General features: G+C 34.2%; 2 protein-coding genes across 3 annotated transcripts in view; both read left to right on the forward strand.

Moving 5' to 3' along the window:
• The window catches only part of LOC128559864 (uncharacterized), a 44,857-nt gene extending 40,521 nt beyond the window's left edge, over window positions 1-4,336 (forward strand). For both annotated transcript variants that reach the window (XM_053552662.1, XM_053552661.1), the window contains exons 8-9: window positions 2,837-2,933; window positions 3,533-4,336. In XM_053552662.1, the coding sequence (XP_053408637.1) occupies window positions 2,837-2,933; window positions 3,533-3,779 (344 nt within the window). In that variant the 3' untranslated portion in view covers window positions 3,780-4,336. The remainder of the gene's footprint in view (window positions 1-2,836; window positions 2,934-3,532) is intronic.
• A 9,880-nt stretch (window positions 4,337-14,216) lies between these two features.
• LOC123559457 (uncharacterized) lies at window positions 14,217-25,239 on the forward strand. Its single transcript, XM_053552663.1, has 9 exons — window positions 14,217-14,339; window positions 15,369-15,548; window positions 18,308-18,420; window positions 19,163-19,289; window positions 20,045-20,221; window positions 20,985-21,119; window positions 21,476-21,517; window positions 22,459-22,537; window positions 22,715-25,239. Exons 1-9 carry the CDS (start codon window positions 14,273-14,275, stop codon window positions 23,649-23,651), a joined length of 1,857 nt encoding a protein of 618 aa, XP_053408638.1. The 5' UTR covers window positions 14,217-14,272; the 3' UTR covers window positions 23,652-25,239.
• The last annotated feature ends 168 nt before the right edge of the window (window positions 25,240-25,407 follow it).

The following is a 25,407-nucleotide window of genomic DNA, read 5'->3' on the forward strand; positions in this document are numbered from 1 at the left end:
TGGTTGGGCAACTGCAATAGGAAAACCAATTATTAAAAATATCTCCAGTGAACACCTAACTGAACATAAATGAGTGTAAATGATCAGATGTTAAATTTTAAAACAAATCCGTTACTTAGCCAAAATCTGATTATCCACCTTTAAAGCTGGGGAAAAATATTCAGGTGCCAGCTGAAGACAAAGAAAATTAAACATGGACAAACATACATCTGGACATGTTAAATAGTGGAGAGCGGTCAAAATAAATATAAATTACATTAAGTTCAGTACTAGAGAAGAACAATACAATTGTTGAAGATGGTATTTCCGACTGCCCGATAAAGAAAGAAAGCAGTCCAGTTAACAATACTTTATACAGGGACAAGTAATCGAAACACTTGTCAATCAGCAGTTCTTCACATTTTCATTTGTATCATATTTGTATGATATTTAATAATTGGAGAAACAAGTTGCACTTTCATATAATGTAGCACTTAGATACACTCACAATAATTGCGGATTCGTTTGTATCTTATATCGTTGATTCAGTAAATCTTTCCGCTTCGGGAGCATTTTGTTTCCTAGAAGTAATGATAGCAATTTCAAACATACATATAAATTAAACACAACAACTGCATAAAGTAAATCGCCATCTTGTTTAACCCTTACCCTGATACATTTCTATAATGAACTTGTCCATCTTTCAGTTTGGACAGAACCAGTAACTGTTAAAAGAGGTGCATACCAAAAGATACTGACCGAATGGCAAACAGTGCAAATCATGATCAGACTGCACGTATGTGCAAGCTGATCATGATCTGCACTGGTCGCAAATGCAGTATCAATTGTGTCCAGCATAAGGGTTAATGTTAAAGGTAAAGAAACATGCGTTACAATATATATATATATATATATATATATATATATATATATATATATATATATATATATATATAAATCAAATAAATAAAATGACTTCACATGCCTTTCCAACAGTATTTAATTATAAAAATACAAACTAGTTTCGCCTATCGGCTCATCAGTGTACATACAATGTAACGTGACGTCACGTTACATTGTATGTACACTGATGAGCCGATAGGCGAAACTAGTTTGTATTTTTATAATTAAATACTGTTGGAAAGGCATGTGAAGTCATTTTATTTATTTGATTTATAGACTTCCATCTTGTGCCGAGTCTTTTCATTGTCAAGTTTATATATATATAAATCATAATGCATAATTTTCCAAATGAGTTATTAGATACGCTTTATGACTTTGTATGTGGTTTAAATTAATCTGAAGTACTTGTGTTTATCTAGACACACATTCGTAAAAGTACAAACTGCAAAGGATGCGATATGTCCTGTTAGATTTAGCATCGTTAATGTACTGTGTATTATTTGTTTAGAAATTATTATAACAGGAACTATTGTTATTGTACATTATGTCAAAGAATGGGTTACTACTGAGCATTTTGTCAATGGTGTGGGATCAAGGTGATTGGTATGTTTCACTAATTGATATCTTTTAAATTTAATTGAAACACACGCACTTAAGACCCTAACCTTAATATCAGTTGCATCAATGATGTGAATGAATATCACACGGAAAATATGTAATGAGATATACATTTGATATTTATAGATTATTTTTATGTTGAAAAATATGCACGAATTCTGCAACAGAAATATTGTGAGCGCAATAGTATTCCACAAAGGAACGAGTGCATATTTCTGGATGAAAATCTAATTATCATTGTATTAGATACGCATCTACACTATAAATAATTCTGTAATTAATATAAATGTGATAATTAGCAAGAGTAAAAATGAAAATATCGCGGTTGAATAATTTTCTAACGAGACGACATACATGAAACTGATATCACAAATGACGCCACGCACTCGATATGAAATTTGAACATCAGTATTGAAAAGTATTGACGTTTCAGTCAGTCGTGAAATCCAAGCGGTGAATGCTACAGATTTATTGTTTCAATAACTGGTTCACGGTCAAAGTTTTGCAAGGCTCCACTTTCTGTTGTCAACATGACACTGTGGCTCAAAAATGTGTATTCACGTCTCACCTCCTGTCAGGAGCTGTGACATTCTGCGATCATTGAAATTTGAGAACCTATTCAGCCTTTCTTAGCACATTTAACTCTATTGGCCTTTCACTCCTCGGTCATATGTGAGGCCCCGATCTGGCACAAATCTTTTTTAAATCCAAGTGCTTTGTGAGAATCTCATAAATGACCTCTACCCGTTGACATGCCAAGAAAAGACGCTATCTCGGACACCGAGTACATAGCATCTTCATCTATCAAACGTCTACTAACAGCAAGGTTCTTTGACGTCACTTCTGTTGAGCCTGCCAGGGCGAGGCCTGTCTTTAAGGACTGCCTTACCATTTTTAGATTACATACCCACCTGTTAACGGATTTTATCTGATGTTGCAGACATTCTATTTGAAGAATGCTGTTCAGCGAGTATCTGCCCTGCAGGTATTTCAAAAGAACAACGTGCATATACATTTGATTTCAGAGTTTTGTCCACTTTTAATAGCTACTTTTAATTTGCTTAATGTATAGGACTACATCTAATACAAAGCTAAATAACTCAAAACGGTACAATTAGTTTTCTTTTATAAAACTTTGCAGGATTATAAAGGAGTCATCCATGTATCATCTATGTTTCTTGCCTGTCATACTTTAACGGAAGCGCGCGATTGTCATTATTTGTAGAACGTTCCTCATAGTATGATGGTGGATGGTTAGAAGTTACTCAACAACAACGATTGAACTGAAAATATTATATCATATAAATTACATGCCGTATTTGCTTTGATTATTCAGGTTTCAGTGTTACAGTCAGCATAATAACAGCAATCATCAGTATAGTTGTTGCGGCCACTATTGTCGCAGTGTTGACAGTATTGCTAAAGAAAAAGCGGTATGTCATTATACTTTAGCTGTAAAAAAGTACAGATTATGTTACCGTTCTTGTAGGAATATCCTGATAACCGCGATATTTAGTATATAGCGATATAATTGAATCACATATTCTATCATAAACATGTAAAAACATACACGTACCCGCTCTCCTTATAACATCAAATACACTCTTAATAACATTTTAAAGACTGTGGTGTCACCGACCTGCTATTGCAAAGTTATGCTATAAGTACACGCATTTTGTTATCATATTGTCTCGGTAGCCACATGTCAAAGGATAATTCATTGCTTGCAACTAATTATTATTAGATGAAGAATTATTTTATCTTGCGTCAATTAGCACAAAATGGCTGAACACTTGCCGTAGGAATTAAAACTATCATGCTTCTTAAATGGCATTACATTCAAAAATACAAGCGTCAACATATACCTTATTTGGATTTATTTAAATAACATTAAACGAAGACAGATTTTTCAGTCTGTTTCACGCGTCAGTTTTAATGCTAAGGTCGATACTAAAACAAATAGTTCATTATTACTGTCATTTTAGGCATCAGACAAGAGTCACTAACTTTTAAATATTCCTTTTACAAACAGGCGAACGAATCAAGGAACACGTCTGGCAAAAGTTAGACACGTATCAGAACATACAAGTTATATAACACCTATTTCTGATGAAGCAGGAGATGGGGCTTACACAACAATACAAGATAACGGCCCAGGAGGAGCCAGTGAAGAAGTCGGAATACAAAATCCACAAAAGATTGTTTATGAATCATTGGGTGAAAGAAACGACGAGGAGAAACAGCTATGGAACAGCAAATACACAAAGAAGTGCTTATGAGTCATTAGGTGAAAGACATGATGAAGAACACAACTATGGAACACCAAATACACATAGTAATGCTTATGAGTCTTTGGGTGACAGACATGAAGAGGAACACGTCTATGGGACACCAAACACACAAAGGTTAGCTTATGAGTCGTTAGATGAAAGGCATGATGAGGAACACAGCTATGAAGAATCTGTCCAAGCAACAAGCGGATTTAATGAGCCATTAGAAGAAGAAAAGATGGACACACACAACTATGAAATAGCTGTGCAGCCCAGAGAATTAGCATATGACTCACTAGGAGATAAAGAAAAAGAAACCCACTGCGACGGAACATCACACCAAATAGCTAATGTTGAAACTTATGAATGGGTTGAGTAAACCTACTAATGTACGCATGAACGGAATACAATACACTTTTACAAAATATATATGAAATTAAAGCAACTCTATATAGATATCTGTAACAAGAATTTTTTAAATTGTTTGTCATGTGTCATACCTGCAAGTACTTGTAAAATTTACGAATATAGACCAATCAGAAATAAATCTTTACTCCTAAAAACCACAGCATGTTCCTTTTGATAGCACTAGAGTGGTAGGGTATGCATCGGTTGACTGATGATAGTGAGATCATTGTGTATCCAACGATTGATGTAGACTTAATCCCAGTACCTTGATCAGAAAGTTAAAGCAGCTACACTGTCGGAACGGATGATTTATTTTAAAGAAAACATTTGTCCTTCATAGACGAAAGAAGAGTTGCAGTATTTTAACTAGGTCTCAATCTTTCGGACTACCTTTATCGTGTAGTAGAATGCTATAGACTATAGCAAATACAGGCTGAACATCGGAAGGCCGAGACAGAGACACATAGTTTGGATTTAATTGATTTAGAAATGAAGCAACTAACGCAGAAAGTGAAAAATTGACATTGCAAAGTTTGAAACGAATCAATTGCTCGAATCAGTTGCTCCTACCAATAGGCTAATCAGGCTAGCCTTAAAAAGGGCCTAACCTTGAAGTACATGCAAAAGAAATGTTTCAAGTAGTTTTGAGATAGGAAATATCTCTTTTTCCACCAACTAAAAGTTGCAGTCATGGCAAGTGCCCAAATCTTGTAAATGGTCATTATTCTGAAGTAGTTGAGCATTGCTGTTCTACACTTTCGTTTTACATGCTCTTTTAGATTCAAGTTTCCATCCAGGTATGCACCTAGATATCGAATAAAGCTCACTGATTTCACTTCATCACCTACAATGCATATTTTGTCAGTTGAACACTTAGACAGCTGTTGCCTACTACCAAACATGATGATCCAGTTGTTGATTGTTTTAGCACATTGTTCAAGTTCTTGTATTGCCTAGGATTCTACTGTTGGAGATGATGGTTTAAAGCGTTTATTAGCAGTGTGGTCATCCGCAAAGCCGTAAACTGAAATCGACGGCGGAATAACATCAAACAGTGTCCCCGCATATGTCAAATACTAGTATAGCCACGGTCCTAAGCAGCTCCCTTGTGAAACGCTACAATTTAATTGGCGTGGAAATGACATGGCTGAATTGACACTTACACGGCAACTTCTGGGGCGCAGATAGGAATCAACCCAGCTCAGTGCTGTTCCACGAACGTCATACTGCTTGTTTAACACATCAACAAGAATGTCATGATCTACAGTATCAAAGGCGGCACTGAGATCGATGGCAATTAGCGAGATCGATGGCAATTAGCGTATTGAACTTGATATTATTGTGTTTATAGAACTAAGGAAGTTTACAAATAAGTTATTATTGTGTAACATAAATAAAGTCTTAAATCGATTTCCCAAACTCCTTGAAGGGGGACGGGTGTTAAATATTTCCTCGGGTACAGGCTTGCAGTCAAAAAGGAAACGGGCATTCATCCATCTAGATTAAGCACATGTTTCTGGAATGAGACACTTTTCATAACACCGTTATTTACAGAAACGTCTACGTCTCATGCAATCTAATTATATATACGTTATAGGTCATTCAGATGCAGGTAATTCGGATTAGGTATCAATGGTAGTGCAATATGGGTCATTTATGCTTCAAATTTTAGTGTCCTGAAACCGATACTTTATTAGATTTTATCTAAACAATTAAATAAAATTGAATTTGTGTAATTGATACATAATTTTACATTTTTATATTTGGATTTGTTATATTTTTCCCGACAATGGTGTCAACGCATTTTGTGTAATTTTCAAATTTGCAATATTTTGTCCTAAAACGACTAACCCACTCATTGTGAGTTGTAAGTTTTAAAATAATTTATTACCGAAAGGCAAAATTCCGTCATGGCTGTTTATATATACATAAAATTTAATGGTTCATCAGTTTCTAGTTTCCAGAATTACTGGAACATTCGAGTTCACACAGTTTTTCTCATGCACTTTTGTAAACATTGATAAATAAAGAACGAGTTTATACACTAGCAACAGATGGGCACCAATAGAGCGCGTATACGTAGCTGGCACACAGTAACAAAATGGCTACCCACAGTAAGAATTCTGGGTACGAAATTTGGTATTTAACGGCGAATTTTCAAATATACGGTCTTCAATGAGATGTAACACATTGTTAAGGTATTTTAACAGCTTACAGACAAACTGTCAGGGAATGTAAAAACATTTATTATACATTTTAATGTATTTTAAATGCATGTAATTCAAAGTGCGTACTTTGAGGATGAACTGTGGTGTAATACACAACTGTGTACGTATGGTATCAAGAGAAAAATGCCGGTAACGATCATGATAAACAACACACACATCTTATGCCAGAAAATATGACACCACTTATTGTACATCATGTTAAAGGTGTTTATATTGAAATATTTAACGTTTTCATCCCATAGATAGAATCATGTACTTAATATATTTGAAAGACAGCATTTGTACCTTCAAAATGATGTATAACAAGTGTCGTCATATTCCTTGAAAGATGGTCTTTATGCTGTTCAATAGCGCTCCTAATCGCGTTTTCCAAGAAGACTTAAGACGAAAGATTGAATGAAATACACATTTTATCCCCAAGATAAAAGCATGAGCCTAAATTCGATCGAAAGGCAATGTAAATACCTCTGAAATGATGTATGGTAAGCGGTGTCACATTCCCTGAAAGAGGGTATGTTGGATCTTCAAAAGTGCAACGACCGACAATCTCCAAGAGCCTCAATGCATCTGAAAGACAATATAAGTACCTGTAAAATGATGTATGACAAGCGGTGTCACATTCCTTGAAAGAGGGTCTGTCGGCTACTCAAAATACTCCGAACGACGTTTTTCAAATAATGATTAAGGTACAAGATTTATTCTAACACGACCAGTAAATAACCTACATACATGTAGAGCAAAATCTATCTCGGGTTATTCTGCAATAAACCACTCGCGTGCAATGACGTCATCTTATCCAGGTGCGTAGTACGGTCGTAAAAAGTAGTTACCATTTTTTCTAAAACTGTTGATACTAGTATACCGTGTTGGAATCGAAATAATAAGTTCCCAAGTGTGATTTATCATATAATAACCCAAGTTTTTCGTTCTTACGCGAAATAATACATCACTCAGGCCTACGTCCTTCGTGATATATTCTTACGCATAAGAACTCAAAACTCGGGTTATTCTACAATTAACCACGTTTGGGAACTTATTATTTCTTATATTATACACCCTATCCTAGAGGTAGAAATTTCCACGTAAATTCGTTTGAAAGAAAATATAAATACCGTCATGATGATTATGAAAAGTGATGTCACATTCCCTGACAGAGGGTCTGTAGGATGTTAAAAATGCTTTGAACGGATTTTTTTCTCCATAATACTAACGGTAAAAGACTGCATGATCTACCTAATTCATCCCAAGAATAGGAACCTGATCCTTAATGTATTTCAAAGACAGTATAAATACCTTTCAAATGATGCATAACAAGTGGTGTCACCTTCCCTGGAAGATGGTTTGTGGGCTATTTTAAAGGGTTCCGAACAGCGTTCTCCGATAAGATTTATTGTGGAAGATTTAATGATTATGCTAAATTCATCTCCAAGAAATTTAGCACTTTGAACATAAACGCATTTGAAAGGAGATATTTATACCTTTAAAATGATGACTGGCTAGTGGTGAAACATTCCCTGAAATTGTCTGTGGAATGTTCAAACTACTCAGAACGGCATTCCTAACCCACTACGTACGGTAGAAGGTTGATTGATCTACATAGTTTATCTCCAAGATAGGATCTTGAGCGTTAATGTATTTGAAAGACAGTATAAATACCTTTCAAATGATGTATAACACACGGTGTCACATTACCTAAAAGAGGGTATGTGTGCTGTTAAAAAATGACCCGGCTTTCTGCAAGGTGACTTAAAGAAGAAAATTGAATAATATTATCTCCTATTCATCCCAAAGATATGTATTTGAGCCTAAATGCGTCTGAAAGACAATATGACCTTTAACATGATGCACGATAAGTTGTGTCATATTTCCTGGCATAAGATTTGTGTGTTGTTTATCATGGTCGCCCTTGATACCATTCCTACAAAGTTGTTTATCACACCCCGTCTATCCTCAATGTAAGCACTCTGGAATGCATGCATTAAAAACATTAAAATTATCTTTAAATCCATGTCTTTGTCGTTCTCTTTATTGCAGCGCCAAACAATTGTTTGTCCGTCTAGCATGTTCTATGCTCTTCTCAAAGACACATCAACATTAAAATTGACAGTTGCATTCGTGGACCACATCAGGATAAATAAAGCGAATTTTGACCCAGTGACATTTCTTGATCAGAAGAGACGGATGTTTATTTGTATGCATTTGTACTCAGTTGGTTATTTATTATGTTTATATAACTAAGGAATTTTACCAATTAATAATTATAGTGCGACATAAAGGCGACTTGAATCGATTTCCCCAGCTCCATGTGGACGGGTGTAAAATATTTCCTCAGATATCGGACTGCTGTCAGAAAGGAAACATTTTAGCACATATTACCGATACGAGACACTTTTCTTAACACCATTATTTACAGAAAGGTCTCATGCTTTTTAATCATACATACGTAACAGATGTCAATGGTAGTGCAATATGGGTCATTTATGCTTCAAAGTTAGTCATTAAACCGATACTTTACTCAATAGTATCTATACAATTAACTGAAATTGCCATACAATTAGTGATTAGTATTATGTGATATATTATTTGACATTTTTCAAATTTTGATTTATTTGATAATTTTCCCCTGAATGGTGTCAAAGCATTTTGTGTACTCTTTTTACAGTACTTTGATCTTAAATTTTCCTGTATGTTTGCCTTACAGTGTCCTTGCAATCTAACATTTTGTTAATATTTCAGGCCTGCCTGTTGCGTGTCTGTCAAAAAGGCGTATATAATGATATGAATTGCATAAGGTCTTATTCCATTATTAGAAGAAAGGCATTTTTAGTGCGTTTTTAAAAGGCGTTTTCTATGTACTTCCTTCGCTTAGGCTATCTTCAAGTTGGTCTTTCTGTTTTTTCAGCGCCAAATTAAACAGTTGTCCGTCTAGCTATTTCTTGATCTTTCCCACGACATCTTTAACATTAAGATGCATATTTGCACTGGTGAGCTGCATCATGTTAATCCAGCATAGTTAAACGACAAATGTCTATTTAGATATCGACATAGTATTGCCGTGTTAACATATAATATATTGTTCTTAAGAAGTTTTTAACCTTAAAGTTTGATTTCCTCTTTAGTAACGGTATCTGTTGTGTATTCAAACGTTCTTTTAATAGATTCAGTCTGACCGTGGACTGTCTTTTTAGGCCTTATAAGAGTAGTTTTCCGTAAAGCAAAACTCTTCTATATCTACAAGATTAAAATCTTCAATTTACGGCCATGATTATCAAAGCGTTATACTCATAAGGCTGTCCTGGCCGTTCTCGTGTGCTTAAGAACATTTCAAATGTGTTTCCGTCTAGCATATTCTATGCTCTTTTTCAAAACAACTTTAACATTAAATTGCACTGTTGCATTTGTAGGCCACATTATCATAAATAAAGCGAATTTTGATCCTATTACGTTTCCTAAATAGAATAGATGGATATTTAAATGTATGCATTTGTACTCAACTGGTTATTTATTATGTTTATAGAACTAAAGATGGGTTGAATCGATTTCCCCGGTTCCTTAAAGGCGGACGGTTGTGAAATATTCCCTCAGGTATCGGAATGCATTCAGAAAGGAAACAGTCATCCATTCATCCAAATATAGCATTATGTTACCGGTATGAGACAATTTTCTTAACACCATTATTTACAGAAACGTCTACGTCTCGTGCTATCTAATTACACATATGCTACAGGTCATTCACCAGCAGGTAATTTGGAAAAGGCATCAATGGGTGTACAAAATGGGTCATTTATGCTTCGAAATTTAGTGTTCTGAAACCGATACTTTACTCGATTTTGTCTTAACAATTAACTAAAATTGCCATAAAATCAAGTGATAAGTGTATGTGATCATAGTTTGACATTTTTCAAATTTTGATTTATTTTCTAATTTTTCCCACAATTGTGTCAACGCATTTTGTGTAATTTTTTAAATTTGCAATACTTTGACCATAATTTTTTCTATACAATTTGCTTACAGTGTTCTTGCAATTTAATTTTCTGTAACTATTTCTGGCCTGTCTTTTTGCGTGTCTGTGAAAAAAAGGCCTTATAATCTGTATTCCATAAATTCTAGTTTTTTTATCAGAAGAAGATAACAATCATCTATTTAAAGTGTTTCTTCTCATAAGCTATCCTGGTCTTCTTCTATTTTCAACTCCAAATCTAATATTTATTCTTCTAGCTGTTTTCTTGCTCTTTCCAATGACACCTTTAAAATTGGCATTTATGTTCGCACTGGTGAGCAGCATCGTGTTAATCCAGCATACTGGAACAACAATAATGTTCATTTTGATTTCGACATATTGCCATGTTACCTTGTATTCTTTTATTCGTAAGAAGCTTTCAAGCCTTTAATTTCCACGTCAGAAAGGGTATCCGTCGTGTATTCAAACGTTCTATTAATAGATCCTGTCTGTATTTGGACTGTCTTATTGAAATTAGGCTTTATAAGGGTTTGTTTTCTTTAAAGCCAAAATCCTACGTATTTACAAGATTAGAGTCTTCAAATTACGACCATGAATATGAGAGCGTTTACTCATAAGGCTACCCTGGTCATTCTCTTTTGCGTAGCGACAAATCAAACGTGTCCCTGTCTATGCTCTTTCAAAAGACACCTTTTTCCTTAAAATGTACATTTGTATTCGTGGGCCAAACTATGATAAGTAAAGCAAAGTTTGAACCGGATATGTTTTCTGAATAGAAGAGATGGGTGTTTACATATGCATTTGTATCAACTTATTATTAAGGAATTCTACGAATGAGTAATTGTTGTGTAGCTAAATAAAGGCGGGTAGAATCGATTTCCTCATTTCCTTGGCGGCGGACGGGTGTCAAATATTTCTTCATATATCGGAATGCAGTTAGGAAAGAAACGACTGTCAATTCGTCCAGATTAGGTACTATTATTTACAGAAACTTCTAAATATCATGCTATCTAATTGTATGACAAATTTACGCTACAGATAATTTAGTTGCAGGTAATTCGGCACAGGTCTAAATGGGTGTTTAAATATGGGACATTTTCGTTTCGAAATAAGTGTCCTGAAAACCATACTTTACTCTATTTTATTAAACAATTAACTGACATTTCCATATGATCAAATTTAGTGTTTGTGATATACAGGAAGACATGTTAATATGCTAATACGTTGTTTCATAAAATATATATGTGATTGCACTCCAAACATTTTATTTGCAGCTCTTAATTAGACTGTTGCTTTGCCATTTGATATTCTGTTTGGGCCGGGAATGTTTTTGAAAACAAGTTTCCTGCTTGAAAAGGAATATTTTGGCTTCAGCATATTGAAAAGAATCCAACTCCAAGTCAAATTAAAAATACAATTCCCTTACTCTGAAATCCAATCTCAATTCTTTGCTTTGAAATTGCTTTTAGATTTAGCATTCTATAATTACATAAGTTTAGTATATATAACATAACATAGGCCTTTTTCTTCGTTATTAAGAAAAAGCAGCATTTCTATCAATGTTTACATATTTGACACTGCTGAGGAATAGCGCTAGTTTGAATTGAAATATTATATAGCTGTCTGGCGTAATTTTGACTGAAATATGTTATAATGATAATTTCAGTATATGAACCGTATTTCATACTGTATACATAGGCGTAAGAGCAGGGAGGTTGGGGAGCACCATCTTTTGAATATATGAATATATATTAACTTCTTATTTATAACACCATACTGGTAATTTTATTCTTAAAGCTCACTAGAATTCAGCATTTGGCTTTTGAAATATTCAAAATCATTTACAGTATCACTTTCTATAATGACCTTGCACCCCAACAAAAGTTTCTTCACAAAATAACTATTTCCAAGGCTTGTTGACATTATATAACTTAAACTTAAAGTAATTTACAACATAATTTCCAGTATGATATCCTCTTAGAATTCAGGATTTGGCATGCAAAAAAGAAATACGTGAAGGACCCCCGTAACCCCTCATAATATTACAACACTTTAAAAGCATAGAGTTTAGGTCTCAGAGCCTTTTAAAATAGTCTCTGCTCGTTACGCTCGCAAGCCTGGTATAAGAAGTATTGTATTAAGCTGTACTCCATTTGAGCAGAAAACGCTGAACTCCAGGTGAGCAGAAAACAGGCCCATTATATTCTAGTTATACAAGATATTTTGCTTTTTCTATCCTTTCTCTACCCAGCAGACTGCTTGTACATTGTATTAGGTCAAGACACCTTTGTTTTACCTAAAAGGACTTATCATTCAAACATATGGGTGGCCTTTATCAGACATTTCTGTTTGCATTTACATCAGATTAGCCACACAGATCCGGAGATCAGGGCATGCTCATGATGTTCATAGGTATTACATAAAAATGTTCCTAAAGTGGTGAGAAATATACTCCAAATATACATTGAAAATGCACCAGATATGTTTCGCAATTCAAATTGTATTCCCTAGGAGCATTCCCCTACTAGCCCCCCATTCCCCCAAACACACACACACACACACACACACACACACGCTAATTTGTCACGTATTACTGGCTCAAGATAAGGAACTGTAATTTAGATAAAATTGTTTCTTATTTAAAACATTATCACATAGACCTGCGTTTCTATTTCATATGTACTTAGCATTATTACTAAATACAGAATGTCTTTATCGCGCTTGTTAGTTTTGAATAACATAAGTTTAACAAAAAATTAGGTGCGTGCAGTTGTTTAAATATAACATAGAGTTTTCATTTTAGTTTTAGCTCTGTACTGTTTTTTTTATAAAGAAATATAAATAATTTTGTTTAGACGTTATTTTCAGAAAACAAAATAAGACAGCAGCATCTGTATGTCTCACAACGTGCATGTTATAAATCTTATACTAATATGCTTGTTTCTTTTAAAACACTCTTACGCTGAAATGACGTCACGTTATCGTGCGATGACGTCAATATTTTTGTTGCGACCAAGAAAGGACGCTACTATAATATTTTTTTATCTTTGTTTTATCTACTGTCTAATCTTCTTACAGATTTTATTTACTATCACAACAGCAATTTCTAAGTGCCGTATGGCGACCGTAAAAAGTCTCCTCGTACTTGGATTCAGTGTTGTTATATTTTCTGGTCCTTTGGAATCATGGAGTCCACTCAATGTTTATTGATAATAGAGTTCCGCTTAAGCCGGTGCTAAGGGGCATGAGGGGCGTTGCACTTACCATTACCTCTTATGAACAGACTCAGTCAAACCAAATCTGCTATTATTTTGCTTGGTTGCGTTATATGCTTCCTACAGGTTTTATTTATATTATTATATAAAAGAACATATTAGAATCGAAATAATGTATAGCAATCTCGTGTTTTACTTTAATTGATACACTCATATCGGTATACGTCCCTGGAATAATTCACTCGAGCTATACCCTCATGAAATTATTCCGCGGACGTTTAACCTATTTTGCATTAATAACGTTAAAACGTTTCTCTGTACGTTGTTTCCAAAATAATGCCGTCTAAATAATCGTATGTAAGTTAAAACAACAGACATGCAGTATCGCTTTAATTTTAACAAATTGTTTGAATGTTTATCAGAGTCAACTGATATTTTTATCTATAAGGGAAGAATGTTTCACCAATATTCGAAACCATGCATGCATATTTTATTTAAAATCTCACAAATTTAACCTCAATTTATCGATACGGATATTGACATGTATTCAAAATGTTCTTATCTAAGATACAAGTATCTTAGGATATTTACTTCCGTTTGTAAACGTGCAATTCAATAAACAAAGATTTATATTCGAACGGTTTCAACTTGTTATCAGTTCTAAATGATATTAAATACAGAAGGTCAAGTATGTTTCTTCTAATTTGGGATATTTTGTCGATTTTTTGCCAGTTTCAAGAGCTAAAAGGCTTGCAAGGTAGGCCATTGTTTCTTCAGAATTCAAAACTACTTTGAGTCCAGTTATGAAAAGAGCTAGTGTATTTTCCTTTGCGTAAATCATTTTCATTTAGGTAGCCTCCGTATTAAAGGATCACACTGAGTTGTCCTTATTGTTAGTGGCGGTTATATTTGATTTTGCCTATGACAGAATGATATTTAAACAAGAAAGATATCAAACATACAATTCATCGCATAATATAATTATTTTAATTACGAAAACATTTTATATGAAAAGTATATAAAGATAAATCCGACAGCTCTGAACCAAAGTAATAAAAAAAACGAGTTTCGAGGCAAGTATTGAAATATATTCAATAGAAGTACTTTAGGGAGGGGTATCAATCTAGTTTTCTTAAAAATAACACCGAACCTGTAATTTGATAAAATAACGCATGATTCAAGATTATGCGTGACTTCTTATATATTATTAGAAGCCAATTCTTCTATATATTATATAGATTAAATATACTACATGTATTTCATTTCCCTTTTTGTTTCATATATACAGTTACATCTACATACATCATTTTCAATTCTTTCTAGTATTTCAATGATGGGAAAACCAGACATAGCAAGTTAGTTAACATGTGCATTTATGGAATATCTAAACTATTAAAATATTATGTTCAGGCCTAGATCCAGGGCCGGGCCAAAGGGGCTCGTACACCTTCCCAACCCACCCCAACAGGCCGCCATTTCAAAAAATTACAAGGGGAGACCCCCTATTTACACCAGCGGAGGGTCCCCTCCAGTACCAACCCTCTTGCCGCTGACGCCTTCGTTCTAAACTAAACCTAACCTTCCCGCACAGTCAAAAACTTCTGGATTCGGGCGTGACGTTTACATAGCTAACTTAATTTTACATTTTCTATATGAATTCAAAAATCAGCCTCAAAATTACTTCATTTCCTGAAATTTGAATCAGACAGGCTTTCTTTATCACTTAAGACTGCGTGAGTGGATTCACAAAATTTATTCTAAATATCCTTACATGTTCTGATTTCAGCTACGTCACCATACTACACATCACAAAACAGCTTAACATGGATAAATGCGGCAAGCAGGTGCACCCTTTGGACGCCATCAATAGAATTTTCTATACGGTCGGTTAATATCGCAAAGGAATATATAACTGAAGATTTGTGGGTAGGGTATTACTTAGCAGACGCAACATTTGAATTCCTAGGTATGATAACTGATGTTAAAATTTAAAACTGTCTTTATAGAAAACATAACCGATGTAGCTTATACATTGCATGCTGTTGAATCCATTCATTATGTTAAAGGCACTGATATCCGGATTTCTGCTAAAAGTGTTTTTTCTTTAGAATTGAAGTTTGATTATATTATAAACATTAAAATATGAGTTTTTGTTTCTAAACTAACTTAAAAATGCCAAATCAAGAAAAAACGATGTCCGAGTTGGAAATCGAACACGGCCCGCCGCGACAATAAAAACCATTCCGTTGTCTAAATATAGCTACATAAGTTTGCAAATGTAAGCTCGGACAGACGAACACGTCATCACTTATACGTCCCGTTATTTGTTAAAACGGGCGTATAAAAAGCATGTCAGCTTCTCTCGTTTTGAGTTCTGCTCAACCCGGGGCTAGGGCCAAAAAGGTAGCATGCATTTCAACTACCTTACAAGCTCAGTCAAACCGAGCCTTCAACATTTTTGTTTTTGTCTTGTTGAGCGACCTGTGGAGTTTCCGCTTTTCTATTTTGGTACGTTAAAGCATATTTGCTCTTTACCACATATAGTATTTATTTCTGACCCTCAGCTATTTAGTGTGTTCATTATAAAGTCAATACATGTTACATATATTTTGTTAGATTGAATATGTATCTGTGCTGTGCGTCAGTACATGCGTTAGTTCGTAATTTTGGGCATCTTTGACTGATGTCGAGTCATATATGGCCCGGGCTGTAAGTCCGGCATGCATGGAGCGGTATGTTGTTTAATTTTCGCACTTGATTAAGCCCTTGAAATGCTAATAACACATAATACTCTCGGCATTGTTGCCCATTTGGCATCAAAATTCTATTTTCACACTGATGTCATTTTGCTGTTCTATTTGGGGTGTCAATTTGAAATCATTGTTTGGAAAACGTATTATACATACCACTGGCACTAAAACCGCAAATTTAGCTTTGAGTGGCGTATTTTCATGAATATATGCCTTTTTTCAATTTATAAAGAAATATCAAAGAAATGGTGGCTTCTTATATATTACGTCCCACCCTCTGTTCTTATATTAATACATGGTAACGCACGGAATCCGACATCCTGCGTTTCGCCGGCCACAACTTTCCATAGAAATAAGCTATCGCTGGTACTCATGTACTGATCGGAAGGTCTTACATTATTTCAACAGCGACAACAAGAAATCCCCACCAAAGAACGCTATTTTTGTAGTAATTAAGCCAAATTTATCGCTTTTGGAATTATTTAAACCTCGATAACCCATCACTTTCCGCTTCTACCCAGTGGTTTTGTATCGAGCGATCTCATTGGACGGAACAAAATGGCGTCAAATGGCGCAATATTTGAATGTAAAAAATGTAAAAAAAAAACAGAACAGAATATTTTTCTGTATGACTCCTTGTATGAAAAAGTCATGTATGAGAAAATATCCAAAAGGATTTGTGCTACAGAAATAGTACAGTGGTATCCTGCTTTTATGTTTAAAATAAGATAGATTTTCAACTTCATTTGCCCGATCAAATACATCTGAGAAGCTGGGCAAAAAATTGAAAATTTATTTTATTCTATACATAACATCAATTTGAAAATCAATCTGTTTCATCTGTTTCAAGATAAAAATTTAAAGCATTATGGACATTTAACACATACATTAAGTCAGTATACACAAATTGTTCACATTTAAAAACTTAGAATTATAAAGGTTACATTATTATTACTTTCTTTTTCACCGTCATGGCGATCGTTTTACTAATGGTATTTAGCACAATGTCATATTCAACAGACAATAGTTGATTTAGCTTTTGAAAAAAATTTTAATGTGCGTATTTGCCCACGAATGACAACATACAAACACTCAAAATCCTTGATTTGCGCACGTCAATCACTTTTTACTGACTTGAAAATAAGTGTGCTTTATCAATATATAAATAAACCTTTAATCAATATTTTACATGGTCTGAGTCCACCAAACGTCAAACGTCACGTTAACAGGAAGGATTCACAAACATGTTTTCGTTGCCAGGATAAAGGAAAATGTTGTTGCAATGTTATGAACTTGCCATTCACCTGAATCAAACGGAAAACAATACATCCAATTAATAAAGATATATCAATTTGTGCTATATATTGAATGAACAGCATAGTACATAAAATAAACTAAAAGCTTACAAAGCACATAGATAATAAATATAATATGACACTAGCCGGATATGAACAGATCACCAAAACATTGTATCCATTACCAAAGCGAAACACAAACATCTTTGGTACATGTATCTATTAATAGCTTATTGTTCAAATTAGATTGAATATATAATAGGTTATAAAGAAGAAATGAATATTTATATGCATGCATGAAAATATTCCGATAAACATTCAATATTTAACACCAATACTTAATTTAATGCAATGTTTTAAAATGTAAGATTTGTTCAAATATCTTTGACAAAATTGAACTTCAGTCAAAGAAAACTATGCAGTCCTTTGCGCTATTGTGTACTGGAAAAATATACTTTCTACATGCATACACAGTTCGCTTAATACGTCAACAATTATTGTTAAAATCGTCAGCATTGCATACCCAGTTGCAGCTTTAAAGTAACTTAACTTCGTTTATGACACGACAACAAACTCTACTTTGACAAGTTGAATTATTAAAATAGTACGTGATTTATTACATTTTAAAAGGTTCTGATTAAAACAATCAAAATTCTTCGGTGGTAAATCTTTTTTTGCAGGTTGCTGGTACATAGGAAAACACAAAGCAGTGCTTGCATACAACAATAGTTCTCTTGGACGGTGCTATAGAGTATGTGAAAGTACTGTATACATTGGTATAGGCAAAACAGGTGTAAGTAACAATTTGACTGAAAATGATGTTATTGTTTCCACGTTATCATTGCATTGGAATCCCACTTAAAATTATACGAATTCTATCATATCAATGTTATTGCATAAAAGAAATTTAATATTTGAGGGTAAGGAGTCACGTGTCTAAAACATTGAACTGGTAGCATTCATTTGCTTTACTTTTCGAGTCGACTTTCATTAAATTTAAGTACATTCGATTTGTTTCTAAATCCTTTTTACAGGTATGAAGAAGGGAATACAATTCACGATAATAGACTGAATAAGTCAAAATGTAATATAGCAAACTGAATTATATTACAATAAAGAGCTGGTAATGTCAATGGCTATTTGACAGTTTATCATCTAGCCTAAAGGCTCAAAATGTTCCTGCCACTTTTTCCGTTATGAAAATAAAATATATCAGTTTCTTGTTCAATCCTATTTAACATAATTAATTTCTATAGTATTTATCAAAACATTGAAAATTGATGGGCATATTAGAAAGTTTTATTGAATCTATTTTTTTTTATTATCTCATTTTATGACATTAACTGTAAAAAACTTTTATTTAAATAGCTGTTTCAACTGTTTTAACATAAAACTGAAAGCCTTATAGAACTTTAAATGTTTGATTCTATCCTTACCTTCTGTTGCAGTTAATCGTACTACCTTGCCCTTTAAAACTTTTATTCACGATATAGTTTGAAAAAATAAATCGTATGTAAATATGATTACAATTTCAGTGTTTTTGTACTGACACGATAACTACGAATGGTATTCAAGTATCAAACTGTAAAGCACATTGTGGTGAGCAATATACACCGTGTGGAAGAAATGGCTACATGGCATTGTACAAAGTTAATTTGAATGGTGATAATATGCATTTTGCCTTGTTTTAATATACTCTATTCAATCATTTTAGAATATGATATTAAAATAACAGCCATACAAACAAATGAGTGATTGAATAAAACACAGAAAGACTGAATCGAATGCTGATATAGCTTATTTTAAGTTTGTTGAATTAAAACCATCAAACCGAGGGCACTGTTTCACATTTACAGAAAAATAAACATAATAGAAATATTTTGTTGAGCACTGGGTAAACTGGCCTTGGAGGACGTTTAAAATTATTACGTTGTCCAAGAAAAAGATGTCTCTATTAAAAAACCCTCTTAATTGGAACTGATTAATACTTGGTCTAATGAAACTGGATGAATTTCTAATATTGACTATTTTCCAATTGAAAAGAAAGATAAACTTGTAAGACTGGTTGTCTGGACTACATGCATACATCATAAGACTATTTGGAATTCAAAGATGTAATTATACTGGGTTGCATTCCGATTTGTACTTCTGGTCCTTTTTTACCGTGGTGTCAGTGTTTTGTTATCTAAGAATAATGTTCCATTTGAGAATGTGCCAAACGGCAAGTGTAACCGAGTTTATTTTAAACTTGTTGGATTGCGTCCTGTGCTTCGAAAAGATCTTCTTGTAGAATTGTTTCTTTTGCAGCATCATAATAATATTATTATTAAATCGTATAAATGAATCCTTTAATATTTCAAAGTCGTTACCAGCAACTGAAATGGGAAATAATATGTATATTAACCTTTTGATTAAAGATAATGGTATTGATCGGCTCGACGATGAGAACGAACTTCCATTGAACATATCTGTACATAAATGTCTGGAACGCAAAGGTCAAATTACATCTTCAGAAAAATTGATATCAACACGAAATGGTACTGCTCTTTGTTGGACATGGAACACTAGACGCAGAGTCATTTTAAAATATAATGGTATGAATACTGTTATAACTAATGAGACAATGATCAGTTAGACCAGTAAAACGTAGTGTTCAGTCTATCTCTAAATGAATTATTTTTAACATGTGATTTACTTTTATTACTTACTAAATTGCCTGCAAAAATGTAGCATGAATACATATATCCCTTTTATACTATAACGTCCTATGGCGAACAGAGATTGATAGCAAGGCCGACGAAAGACAAACCGACTCCAACGTACGACCTACTACCTCCTATCTACGATTTTATAACTCCTACTTAGATCATAGTAACTCATGCTTACGACCTAATCCTATGTAGGGCGTTATTACTTATAAATATACTTTCTATGACAGAAGCTATGACCGAATATATGTAACAGAATTCCACAAAAGCCGGTGGTAGTGGGCATGTGAGATTTCGCAGTGCCAAATACCTCTCATGAACAGACTCGATCAAACCGAATTTGATATTATTTTGCTTATCTGCATTCTATGCTTCTAAAAGATTTTATTTACGAACTCCTACGTACGACTAACTAACTCTTTTGTAGAACTGGTAAATTTATGCAGCTATCTGAAGTTCTTCACACCTCGTACTCGTAACAAATCAATGCACACATTGCTATACTGTTACACCTTGGGAGGAAATGCTCTCAGAATGTTGCTTATTGGATACTTATTATTTTGCCTTAAAATATAGGTGAACATTTTGAATTATATGTTTACATCTAGTTATTTAATTGTTATTAATATGTTGTCTTTTGTTTACACAGCATCTTCTTTTGACGCGAGTACCTTTAATAAACTAATACAGGCAACATTCGGATATATTTACAAAGCTACAGATGGTCAAGTACTGCTTAGATTCGCAACAAATGCGCAACAAAAGAGAGCACTATGCACGGGAGGTACGAGTTTTTATATTTCTAAGATATGCAGCAGAAAATTCTGAAGCTTCATATTCCAATTAACGTCCGTATTTAAATAACAATAAAAACGTATAAAATTTCTCAAATATTAAAATTAATGCTAGCAAAATATTACTTCTTACGATGAACAAAACATCCGGGGCAAGTAAAGCGTCATTTCACATGCCTTTTAAAATCGCCTTTAAATTAGGCGGCTCGTTCTATCCATGTCAAACTACAACTCCAAATGAATGTTCTTCAAACATTTTTCTCGGAGTTGACTGTAAAACCAAAGGAATATACTGTATTATTCATATAAAGCACATTATCTCACTGAGTACTTAATCTTCCTACAGATCCATTTACGTCAACAGATCATTCTACAGACGGGAACCCAGGTTCGACTTAGTTATTATTGCCTTAAACCATTAGTTTTGCATGTGTTTTACAAATAACATAGACAATGGTTTGGATATTTTGTCTCATGTTTAAGATTTTTCTGAAATGTTGTTTGTATATTTAAGACATCTCACCTCACGATAATTGCAAATATTACATATATCTTACATAGAAATAAATCTTTATTGCTTCCGAATATGACATATACAGTAACTTTAATTAAGTTGTCTTAATGCTTAATTTTTGCAAGTAATTATTTATTTCAATAAGTGACCATATAATTTCGTTAATGCAAAAAGTAATTCCCAAATATAAACAAACTTATTCAACGAGAATGATTAGAATCTGCATTAATCCATGTGGTAATAATACCGAACAGCTCATCACATATACTATGCCGTTAGACGATTAAACAATTTCTGTACAAATATGTGTCAATATCAAGACAATTCAAGCACGTGTCAATAATAATTCAATTCAAACACGTGTTATTATCAAAACAATTCAATCATTCGTATATAGAAATCAGTTCAAACTCGTTTCAATGGCAAAACAATTTAAACAAATGTCATTAGCAAAACCTTTCGAAGTACCTGATGTAAATTTCATACAACAACTGAGTACTGTTTACTATCGTGAATGAAATTAATGTTTAAATATATCACTCAATCAAACTGAGTCTGCTAGTACGTCGTTTGGTTGCGTCCTATTCCTTCACAAAAGCTTATTGATAGCGTTTTTAAATATCAAACGTAAAGAAATAACAATCACTTTGTTTGAATTTTATAATTATCTTTAACTTCGAATCTTACAAAACTTGACTTAGATAAGCGTACATTTTTGTGAAAGAAACAACTAAAATGGAAGGCCGCACCATTAAAATGCGAATTATCCAACAAAAGCATTTTCACATTACGATATATTTTGTAATTTGTTTCAGGTGTTGGTATTGGTGTCTCTGTCACTGCAGCAATAGTATTCATCATCCTTGCCAGTGTGTTCATTATTCTTAAAAGACGGTATACAATTCAATTTATTTACTTTTATTTGTAATCTTACTCTTTAAATTTTCTTAGACTTTAGGCACAAGCACACATAAGAGAAAGATATCTGTTAGAACACATAAACATTTTTATACTTTACAAACGTATTACACAATATGTATACTAACAGAAGCTTCTAAATGCATTTTACAGAAAGAAAATACCAAATTTGTGTTCGAAAACGGTGCTGACTAAAGAATCACATATCACGAAGCCAGAGATTGAATTGTCCAATACAACAGTCCATAGCTCACACATAAGCCCGTCTTATGACATTTTCGGTAAAACATGCATACATAGTGTTGGCAATCAAGACAACGCTAATGATTCGGAACCCTATGCAGTGATTGAGGGACATGGAGGTGACTCTGATCAACATATTGATCACCAAGAAAAGGCAAGTAATGATGCGCACAATTACTTTGTTCTTGAGAAATGTGATCTGGAATTGGACCAGGATGTTGCAGATTTAATGAATAACAGTAATGATTCACATAATTACTTTGTGCTAGAGAAACTTGCGAGAGAAGCTTCTAATGAAGCTGTCATTACATGTGACGCAGCAAAACCTGGAAATTATTCGAAGGAAATGGATGGCGGAAATATTTATAATACAATAATGGATACTGGAAATACAAAACAAGATCATGTATATAATACAACGAAGAAAGAATTACAGAAAATTGACGCAACATATGACACTGCAGAGAAGGCGCGTAATAAAATGCGTAATAAAATGAAAGCCAGTGCTGATAAGCGCTCTGATGAGACCGATGAAGACACGTACAACCACACTGACAGGAAGGCACCAAATAGATCAGACAATGTTTACGGCATATTAAATGACTCGAATACAGATATCAATCAGCAGTTTGGCATCGCAGATCAACTCGATTTAGACACGTATAACCACTTAAACAGCAAGTCAACAGACAACATCAAACCAGACAGTCTATATGGCCTACACAATGAAATGAAAGGTAAATACAACATGCGAACGAATCCGGAAGAGGACTACGACATAACGCACAGCGAGAATGTGTTTACAATAACTGATAACACTTACTCAAAAATAGAAACGCAATATTAATATAAGAAAACGTTTATAAAACACACGCGGGTATATCAATGTGATAGTATAGAAAGCGTCGAGAAGTTGGCACTGACATCGAAGATCGAAAATCGAAATTAAATTTCTAGCCAGCTTTAAATTTCGAGCCAGTTCGAAGATCGAAATTCAACATCAAATATCAATTTCGTGCTAGCTTTGAACTTCTAGTCAGCTCGAAGATCGAAATTCATCATTGAATTTCGAGCTGGAATTGAATTTCGAGCCAGCTCGAGGATCGAAATTCAGATTTTTTTCTGAAGTCGCTGACTTCAAATCACTTGCCCCTCATCGATGTGGGTTCGAGCCTCACTCGGGGCGTTGAATTCTTCATGTGAGGAAGCCATCCAGCTGGCTTACGGAAGGTCGGTGGTTCTACCCAGGTGCCCGCTCGTGATGAAATAATGCGCGGAGGGGCACCTGGGGTCTTCCTCCACCATCAAAGCTGGAAAGTCGCCATATGACCTATAATTGTGTCGGTGCGACGTTAAACCCAACAAAATAAAATAAATAAATGAATTTCGAGCTGGGGTTGAATTTCGAGCCAGCTCCAAGATCGAAATTCAGATTTTTTTCACAAAATTGAATTTCGAGCTGGGTTGAATTTCGAGCCAGCTCGAAGATCGAAATTCAGATTGTTTTCACAAAGTTGAATTTCGAGCTGGGGTTGAATTTCGAGCCAGCTCGAAGATCGAAATTCAGATTTTTTTCAAAAAGTTGAATTTCGAGCTGGGGGTGAATTTCGAGCCAGCTCGAAGATCGAAATTCAGATTTTTTCAAAAAGTTGAATTTCGAGCTGGGGTTGAATTTCGAGCTAGCTCGAAGATCGACATTCAGATTTTTTCACAAAGTTGAATTTCGAGCTGGGGTTGAATTTCGAGCCAGCTCGAAGATCGAAATTCAGACTTTTTTCACAAAGTTGAATTTCGAGGTGGGGTTGAATTTCGAGCCAGCTCGAAGATCGAAATTCAGATTTTTTTTTCATAAGGTTGAATTTCGAGCTGGGGTTGAATTTCGAGCCAGCTCCAAGATCGAAATTCAGATTTTTTTCACAAAGTTGAAAAATGAGCTGGGTTGAATTTCGAGCTAGCTCGAAGATCGAAATTCAGATTTTTTCACAAAGTTGAATTTCGAGCTGGGGTTGAATTTCGAGCCAGCTCGAAGATCGAAATTCAGATTTTTTTGTCAAAGTTGAATTTCGAGCTGGGGTTGAATTTCGAGCCAGCTCGAAGATCGAAATTCAGATTTTTTTTCATAAGGTTGAATTTCGAGCTGGGGTTGAATTTCGAGCTAGCTCCAAGATCGAAACTCAGATTTTTTTCACAAAGTTGAATTTCGAGCTGGGTTGAATTTCGAGCCAGCTCGAAGATCGAAATTCAGATTGATTTCACAAAGTTGAATTTCGAGCTGGCGTTGAATTTCGAGCCAGCTCGAAGATCGAAATTCAGATTTTCAAAAAGTTGAATTTCGAGCTGGGGTTGAATTTCTGGCCAGCTCGAAGATCGAAATTCAGATTTTTTCACAAAGTTGAATTTCGAGCTGGCTCGAAATTCAGCCCCAGCTCGAAATTCAACTTTGTGAAAAGATTTTCAAAAAGTTGAATTTCGAGCTGGGGGTGAATTTCGAGCCAGCTCGAAGATCGAAATTCAGATTTTTTCAAAAAGTTGAATTTCGAGCTGGGGTTGAATTTCGAGCTAGCTCGAAGATCGACATTCAGATTTTTTCACAAAGTTGAATT

This window comes from Mercenaria mercenaria, chromosome 10, assembly GCF_021730395.1.
Source record: "Mercenaria mercenaria strain notata chromosome 10, MADL_Memer_1, whole genome shotgun sequence".
NCBI classification, from domain to species: domain Eukaryota; kingdom Metazoa; phylum Mollusca; class Bivalvia; order Venerida; family Veneridae; genus Mercenaria; species Mercenaria mercenaria.